General features: G+C 31.7%; 1 protein-coding gene across 1 annotated transcript; it reads left to right on the forward strand.

Moving 5' to 3' along the window:
* Positions 1-1,820: 1,820 nt before the first annotated feature.
* LOC123882925 (probable chlorophyll(ide) b reductase NYC1, chloroplastic) lies at positions 1,821-7,194 on the forward strand. Its single transcript, XM_045931579.1, has 10 exons — positions 1,821-2,395; positions 2,975-3,053; positions 3,464-3,599; positions 3,936-4,010; positions 4,112-4,307; positions 4,592-4,660; positions 4,774-4,913; positions 5,284-5,406; positions 5,784-5,976; positions 6,654-7,194. The coding sequence occupies exons 1-10, from the start codon at positions 2,054-2,056 to the stop codon at positions 6,837-6,839; spliced, it is 1,539 nt and encodes a 512-aa protein (XP_045787535.1). The 5' UTR covers positions 1,821-2,053; the 3' UTR covers positions 6,840-7,194.
* The last annotated feature ends 2,373 nt before the right edge of the window (positions 7,195-9,567 follow it).

A 9,567-nucleotide genomic window follows, 5' to 3' on the forward strand; every position in this document is an offset into this window, starting at 1 on the left:
GTAGTTAGTGCAATCTCTTAACACATTTAGTCTGTTTAAAACACTTATTTCACTAACGTACCATAAAATTAACTTTAAAATTATAGTAGTAATTATAAAACTCTTTGAAAATACAATGAAGGTTGATCTAGAGCAATTTTGTGTAATGTGAATTCTATTGAGAAATCTCTGAGGTCATTTTCTTTAGTTAATGATTTGCAACTTCTAATTTAAAATTTAACCTAAACAAACACATTATAGCCTTACATTATATATTTGCTCTACTTATTTTCTACTTCTCTTTAAAAGAAATAGAGAAGTAGAAAATTGTATTTTACCCTATTTCTCCTTAAAAAAATTACATAAATAAAATAAAGAAGTAGAAAATAAGGAGAAGTTTGGTCAAACATAATTTTTTACTTTTTTTTTTGACTAAAAACAACGATATTCATTCAAATTGGTAGAATACATCAATCGAAACCATTACATATTCAATTTCGCTAAAAACTAAAAAGGATGAATCTGCGAACAATCTCACAGCATCCGAGTTAATAGCATAAAACGGCTTAATGTCTACAAATATGACAAAACCTACAATTGATATAACAAGATTCAAGTATCCGAAATAGTCATGCCTCCGGATCTGCAACGTTGATGACTCTAAACTCATTGAATCTGCACTGAATTTGGATCGAGGCGAATCTGCAAATCTGAACAAAACAAACACCGTACGAAGACGGGATAACAACACCGTACGAAGACGGGATAACAACACCGAAGAAAGAAATCACAAAGGAAAAACTCAAATAAAAACTAAAATTATGTGTAAACCACTTATTTAATTGAAAAATAAACAAAAAACGATCAAGAGGGGGTGATTCCGGATCAAAATTGATCCTAAATCACCCATCTCTAATGGATGAATCAAGAAAAAAGCAAAAGAGAGAATAGGGTTTGAAGGCGTGGCGGCTGCTAATCTGTTTTTATAAAATCACTATGGTACTTATTTACTACTTTTAAGGAGAAAAAAAAAAGTGAAAAATAAGTAAGGCCAAGCAGGACCATATTCTTGTTTGCTTTTTTATTTTTTAACACAAAAAGTTACACAGTATGAAATACATCCTAAATTATAGAAAATTAAAAATTCTAATTTGAATCATCTTAATAAGTGGTATATTATGAATCTGTACTTAAAAAATATTTAAAATTTTAAAAACGATATATATTATTGTTTAAAAATATAGTTAAAACAAAAAAAAATAGCTCGTATAAAATTGACGCTAATCATATCATTTTTCATTTCATTTTTTTAATACTTTTAATATTGATCCACAGTGGATCATATTGTTGGATATAAATTTGGTACTTATCAATTAAATATAATTGGTGGGTCAGTTTAAATACTTAAACTAGAGGTTGTTTACCAAATTTCCACGTAAACACATATATAAAGGTGGTCCACTATAACACTATAGTCTAATAGTCCAAATACATGCATTGATTTTCGTATTTTATTTTTCTCTTCTCTTTTTCTCTTTACCAAACAGAGCCACTTCAAACTAATATTTTAATCAAAAAATTGAAACAGGATATTTTTTTAATTAAATATAATATAATAAAAATCGAAACAGGATATTTATGCAGTCTCTCATGTCAACATTTAAATCCAAAAATCATTTTTGTTTCAAAAAATAAAAAATAATATTCTAATAAAAATATGAAAAAGTGTTCATTTTTCACCTCACACAAGCAAAAAAGAAAAAAGTGACGTGTCTACAGACCCACATTGCCACGTGTCGTCCTTAACCGATGAAGATGAGGTTCCTTAACGTGTGGTCATCACATTCCATAATGTTCCTTCTTACGTTACTATTGTTTGTGTTACATTTTTTCTCACAATTCAATCGGTGTTTCTCAATTAGATATTTTCACATTCACATAATTACAAAAACTTTGTTTTCATTATTCACCAAAAATACAACAATAAATAAACCAAACATGTTACATTAATTTCATCACATTTATTTTTCAATAGTAAAGTTTTCATCTTGTTCATGAACTTTGCATCTTAGCCATGGCTACTATTGTAAAGCTTCAAGTTTTTCCAGAGATTAATTTGAACCATCATAAGCTTAGAAGAGGATTTGGTAGTTCAAATTCATCTGGGGTGTTTGGTTTTGGTCATAATTTTAATGGGCTATCTTTGAAAAAGTGTAGAGCTTTCAAGAGTGAGGATAGTGGTGATTTTAAGGAGAAAAAGATTAGAACTTTGAAGAAAAATGAAGTGAAAATTCAAAGGGAAAATGGGTTTTGGAGTTCTTTTAGGTCTGTTTTGTTGGGGAATTTCATGGTGGATTCTAAGTTAGATGATGAGTATAGACAAGCTGTTGTTAGGGTTGATGAAGTTCTATCTAAGGTCAGTTTATGTTTCTTATCTTCTATACTTCTATCATTATTTAATCTATTTGAATAAACAACTTAATTAAGTGCTTGAAGCATAAGCACATGCTTGTGTATAAAATAAAAGATAAAATAAGTGTTTATCTATAAATTGTTTTCATGAGTTCTCTGCCCGGCCACGAGGTAATTAAAGTCTAACCAATAATTGTTTCGGCCAGGGATTGAACTCACCTATAAGGGAGCTCATTAACCACTTGAGTTTGATGTATGGTTATGTTTTAGTTATTTATGTATATAAAATAAGTAGTTTTCATAAGTTATCTGGCGAGTTTCGAAATTATGCTTTAGTTATTTATGTAACAAAAGATAATTTATGGAAATCCGAAATCCTAGAAAGTTATGGAAATAAGTTGAAAAATAAACTTATGAATATGTTGTAAGTTGTTTCTATGAACTCTTAAAACCAAACAGAAATAAGCCAATCCAAATAGACCTTTGTTGTATTGTTGTGTTATTTCATTATTTTTATTTTTCAGTCTTGTGTTTTATTAAATGTTGAATCTAACTATGTATTTTATGTATTTGTGAAAACAAGATTGCTGTTCAAATCGGAAGATATATTGTTACCATGATGAGCACCGGTGTCATCCTTGCAATTGGATTTCAGATGTCAGGTTGGTACATATTCTACTTGCCGAATTTAAAATGTGTATATGAAATATAGTTATAAGTTTAATACCCATATAATATAATACTCTATAAGAGATGCTTCACCTTTGTAATCTGGTCTAATAGTCCAGATACATTAATTATTCAATAAATCTAGAAATGTGAAGTGTCTCTTATCAAAAGGACCAGAGGGAGTAATATATAAACAAGTTTAGCACAAACATTCTCACCAAGATGCCACATTATAATATTAATATATTTTTAATATATATACACAAATATCTATATGGTGAGATATATTTGGACTTTTGTGTAAAAAAGTACACTAAAAGAGTATTTAATTAAATTATATAGTTATATGCATTGGTTCTTCATATGATATGTGATGTTAATTTTTTTTGGAAATTTTGTGAAGGTGAAGATAGTCAAATGGATGCCTTGATATGGTATAGTTGGCTTGGAGGAGTTATCATTGGAACAATGATAGGTGCTAATTGGGTGTTGGAAGATTATTGTCGCGAAGGTCCGCGAAATGTTGTCATAACCGGGAGGTACATTCACTCAATGCTCGTATTCTAGAAATTGATTTCCATAATTTTTTGTTATTGAATCAGCGTATGCATTTTCCTATGTTTGTAAATTGGCTTACGTCGATGGATTTAATTGATATAATCTGTCAATGTAAAATGTTTTACACATGCATCCAATCATATCTCACTATTATGTCAATTTGTTATATTAGTTCTACAATTATCTACGTGGTGAGCTGTGATCGGATGCTTGTGTAAAACATTTTTCACTGACAGAGCGCATACCAATTAAACTATACTTTGATCATATTCAAATTTTTCGTTCATAACACTGCATCATGTAAATTATTTGTGCAGTACAAGGGGATTGGGAAAAGCTTTGGCGCGGGAGTTTCTTCTTTCGGGGGATCGCGTAATAGTTACATCTCGAAGGTGGTATTACAAACTATGAGAACATTTTATAGAGATCGAAATAATATAGTTTGTTTCTCACAACATCTTGTTGCTTCCACTCTCGAATTTTGTGAAGGCAGCCCTGAGTCTGTGCAAGCAACTGTCAAAGAGCTTGAGGAAAATCTAAAGGAAGGCATTGCAAATGCAGTCGGCTCGTCTTTGACAAAGCTTTCTAAAGCAAAAGTTGTAGGCATTGCTTGTGATGTTTGTGAGGCTAATGATGTTCAAAGATTGGCAAACTTTGCTGTCAATGAGCTTGGTTATATTGACATTTGGGTAAGTATGGTTGTTCTTGCTGTTGAACACTATGTAGCACTGACACTTCAGATCGAATGCGTCTCTAATACTTGACACATGTCAACGTTAGACACCAACATGATACTGACACATGTGCTTACTTTCAATCACTTTTATTTTCTTAAATTATTACAAGTGACTGCGTGTCAGTATGTGTCATGTGTCTGTGTTCATAGGTTGAACTTCATTAAGCTACGAGTGGTTTCTTTTTCCAATACTTTTCTAATTCTTTAGTGCTGTTTTTTGTTAAAACTTCTCAACAGATAAACAATGCTGGAACAAATAAAGGTTTTAGACCATTGCTTCAATTTAGTGATGAAGATATTAAACAGGTATATATGATAACGAAAATATTAAGAATGAGATGTTCTCAAAGTATTTTTTCTCTTCTGAATAATCATTTCTTCATGTTCATCCTTAACATGAAAAATTGGTATTTCTGTAGATTGTATCAACAAATTTGGTTGGTTCTATCCTTTGTACTCGAGAAGCCATGCGTATTATGAGAAACCAAACCAAACCAGGCCACATATTTAATATGGACGGTGCAGGTTCTGGCGGCTCTAGCACACCTCTGACAGCTGTGTGAGTTGCTTATCTTAATTTTATAGCTTTAGGTCTACCGCGTTAGTTTTTATTTTCTAAAATTTATGTTGAGTTTAAATTGCTGATAAGGATATTAAAGACTCGTGTACTGAACAACGCATTTTCAGACACAATGAAACACGGTGTTTTGACATTTTCAAATTTTCTAAAAACTAGATGTATGTTCTACAAAATTAAAAGCAAATGATGAAGAAAAAGTTGGATTTATGTTCGATGAGGTGAAAATGAAAAACATGGAATGTAAATAAACTCTTATTTTCACACAAAAATACATGTTCTTCAAATATGCGCTATTTCACATAAATGATTGTTGCTAATGATGCTTACTTTCTTTTCATTTGATGTGTAGCTATGGTTCTACGAAGTGTGGTCTAAGGCAATTTCATGGATCACTATTGAAGGAGTGCAAGCGATCGAAAGTAGGTGTCCATACAGCATCTCCAGGCATGGTTCTCACAGAACTTCTTTTAAGGTACATCTCTATTTACAAAGTTGTTCTTATTTTCCCACTTATTTTTTTTATCGCTTTACGAAATCTTATTTTCATCTAGTCCTTGTTCCTATCATGAATAGCATTCTTGTGTTTGTTTTACCTAACTTTCTCTAAACAATGTTCTGTTTGGATTGACTTATTTAAATTTGTCTACTGGCAAGCATTTGTAAGGGCTTGTAGAAACAGTTTATGACATGTTCATGAGCTGTTTTAAGCTTGTTTCCATAAGCTCTCCAGGACAGTTTATGAAAATAGCTTATAGCTTATATGAAAACAGATTGATTGCATTTTTTTGTTGTTATCGAAATAGCTTATATATAAACATTTATTTGATAATTATGATATGTTTTGCACAGTGGCTCAACCATCCAAAACAAGCAAATGTTTAATATCATATGTGAGCTTCCTGAAACTGTTGCCAGAACATTAGTTCCACGGATGCGAGTTGTTAAGGGAACAGGCAAGGCCATCAATTACTTGACTCCTCCAAGAATCTTACTTGCATTGGTCACTGCCTGGTTACGACGAGGTCGTTGGTTTGACGATGAGGTATGTAATGTGATTATTTCGAGGATGAAATTATGCGCTTCAATTACACATGGTATACTTCAAATATCGTAAAAGAACCTAGTATTGCACATTCATATAAACACTCCTCTTCAAACCTAGTAATTACATATGTAGCATAGACACAGACACCAGACACAGACACAAATAATAATTTATGAAAATAAAAGTGATCAATGTAATTATGTTTGTTGTTCGGTGTTGGACACTCGCCTTCGATATTGTTAGAATAGCAACCGATTTTCAAAAGTAAAAAGGTAATTAAAAAAACACGCAAACAGCTTCTTCAAAAAAAAAAAAAAACACGCAAACAATGAACAAAATATTTGATCGCAGAGTTCAGCCAATGGTGCCTACGTCTCCTACTGCTTAGTGGCTACAATACCTTCCTATTAATCGAACTTAGGATTTATAGTACAACCTGTGTTTAAATACTACAATCTAATTTACAAGATTACCTTTGAACTGTACGAAAAGGGCCTTGCCTTACCTCGTTCGAGCGACTTGCTCACCTATCAGTAAACTATGATTCATATCCAACAGATATGATAATAAGTGTCGGTGTTACTATGATTAGTTAACTTAAGACTCTTATGTCATTTTTCATAGCTAGAAATTGTTGAATAAGAAGCATATAATGATCCACATGTATATTTCAGGGAAGAGCATTGTACTCAGCCGAAGCAGACCGACTTAGAAACTGGGCGGAAAACCGCGCACGTTTTTCCTTCACCGATGCAATGGAAATGTACACAGAAAACACTTGGTTATCGGTGTTCTCACTTTCGGTTGTTTGTGCTTTCATAATTCTTTCTAGCACTGGCCCCAATTTGCCTGGAACATAATATCTTGATGCAAATTTGAAACTACAAAATTAGAAAGGCATGCAATTTTGTGCCTTAAATCATCAAAAACACAACAAAATGAACCTATAAACCATAAAACAAAGTGGATCATTTTTTCCAACATGTCCACTTAAACTCCTTCAAACAGTTATCTTTTTAACATTTTTTTAGTTGTTTTGTTTGTAATCTTTTGTTGTATGTGTTTTGTGTAAGTTTCATGTATAGTCTTCTATGTAATCAAGCATTCCCCATTGTGATGCTTATTTATAGTCAATAGAAGTATCATTGTACTATGTAATGTATATACTTTGATTAAAATTTTAGACTATGATATGAAATTTCATATTTTCTGTTACGTTTATTTATTATTCGAGTTCATGAACATTGTATTAAGATTTCACATCAATTAAAGACCAGTTGTGTTATTTTGACATCAAAATTTGACAACAACTTAGATGGTTAATACATAATAATGGGAAAAACAGGAATAGAAAAAAAAAAAAAAAAAGAATACAATCACAACACTGTCAACACAAGAATATAATGTGAAAATTCCAAAACAGAAGAAAAAATCACGGTCGTTGTATAAACTGACAACCAGAGAATATCACAATGTGAAAATTGTTATAACACATAGACTATCCTGCACCTTTCCACGACCCCAACAGCCCAGGGCCCCATCTTAGGTGGTCCCGACACTGTCACTTCACGATATTCTTCACCTCTTATTTAGTAGAGTTTTTATCTTCCGTGGGAATCGATCCATTCCCACTACCAATTTCAGCATTTTTTACCGGTTAAGTTAGGATTTGTGGATATAGTTTGGTTTTAGTTCAACCTACACAACTATAACAAAGAATTAGTAGTTTTTCTTGCTTTGATGTCCCCGTTTTTGTTAAGGAATCACATGTAGTGTACTCATGTACTATGACATACAGACATAGAAAAATTTCTCGTTCCACCTACTCACTTTCTCACCCACCCCCTGTTTTTCCATTTTTGCCCTTGGTCAAAAAATTCGGAACGTATTTTCCGAATTTTTTTGCCTTTAAAAACAACTTCGGAATGTATTTTCCGAATTTTTTCCAAATTTGAACTAAAAAAATTCGGAAAACGCGTTTCGAATTTTTTGACCAAGGGCAAAAATAGAAAAACAGGGACTGGGTGAGAAAGTGAATGGGTGGGATGAGAAATTTTCCAAACATAGTATATTATTTCTCCCAACTAGTAATGTGAATTATGTGATTCTTCTCTAGCTTTACCTTACAATGTGCTAATTTGTCTTTTACCTAAAAATATTGCTAATTTGTCCCCTAACTTATGAAAATTTTCCAATGCACAATCTTTACATTGTTGGAACAAATCTAGTAGTGAGTAAAGAGTAAAATTCTAAGATTTGTGGCTTAGCAAAACAATTCTATGCAAGATAAGTATTTATTTTTATTTACTACTTACGATACAATAGGACAAATTTTAGATTGACAATTTTGATATGTGGTTTATTACCGACCAACATTTAAAAATTATTCAAAATTTCATTGATGATTTACAGCATCCTTGAAAGTAAAATATTATGATTCTCTTTGTTTTAACCGGTTTATGAAAAAAATACTTAGAAAAAATTAATACAGTGTGTTTTAAAACTCAAATAATCCACCAAATATTCTGTATTTATATTTTTTTTACTTGGTTTGTGTATTTGACAAATAAATAAATATTGTGTAGTACTTATATTATTCAATATGCAAACTATTTTTGTCAAAAGAAATAAAAGATGTTTTCTCTTCCCACCTCCCGTGAATCTTTTATACCTCCCAATATTCCAATTTTACCCTTAAAGAAAAATTCGGTTCGCAGAAACCGAATTTTTACTAGTGCAAATTCAGAGTAAATTTCGATTTTTAGAAACCGAAATTTGTTTTCAAGGCAAAAAAAAACTTCGGTTTCTACGAACCGAAGTTTTTTCAAGGGCAAAATTGAAAATTCAGGGGGGATAAAAGATTCGCGGGGGGTGGGAAGAGAAAAATTGTAATATTGGACCAGCTGAAACAATAAGCCCATGTACACAAGGCCTCCCCAATACTGGGAAATTGCTCTTCTCTTTCTTAAATTTCTCAGAATTTTCTCATCTACCAAACAATAATATAAAATTTTACCGAAAGATATCTTTTAATAGTGTATTTTATTTTTATGAGTAACGGAGAGAAGAGCAATCACTCTTATCATCATCATTCACAAGTCTTGTGCATAAGCATAGCATTTCTGGTCGAACCCGTCCAACCCAACTAAGACGATTCGAAGATAAGACATCCATCCCCCTTTAGAAGCATCAAATGCAAGCCAAGCGGTTTAGAAGGGAATGTTTGGACAAACAAATAGGCTGCAGGCCCGCAGAGTTGGTTTAAGCGGATGCCCGAAGTCTAATAGTAGTTGAGTGGGAGTGGGCGTAAAAGCTGTGAACGAATCGACAGTTACAATATGAAGCCTAAAGTATTAATAATTTATTATTATTATTAGATTAGATTAATAATTTTAAAATTATAAAATATTTATTTAAAATTTATCTTTCAAATTAATTTTGTATTCAGCAAGTATCACTACAATGACATCATATACTTGGCACAAAATCTATGTGATTAAGAAACCAACTCATCTATAAAGATAGATGACTAATGACTATACTCTTTAGTCCCTACCAATCATTTACTAATTTCCACCAAATAATTTG

The sequence above is a fragment of the Trifolium pratense genome, linkage group LG5, assembly GCF_020283565.1.
Source record: "Trifolium pratense cultivar HEN17-A07 linkage group LG5, ARS_RC_1.1, whole genome shotgun sequence".
Lineage (NCBI taxonomy): Eukaryota > Viridiplantae > Streptophyta > Magnoliopsida > Fabales > Fabaceae > Trifolium > Trifolium pratense.

Excerpts from the sequence above, each read along its gene's own strand:
- LOC123882925 (XM_045931579.1), top strand. The coding sequence starts at position 2,054 with ATGGCTACTATTGTAAAGCTTCAAGTTTTTCCAGAGATTAATTTGAAC. Across the intron at positions 2,396-2,974 it reads TTGATGAAGTTCTATCTAAG|ATTGCTGTTCAAATCGGAAG; the intron begins GTCAGTTTATGT and ends TGTGAAAACAAG. Across the intron at positions 4,308-4,591 it reads TTGGTTATATTGACATTTGG|ATAAACAATGCTGGAACAAA; the intron begins GTAAGTATGGTT and ends ACTTCTCAACAG.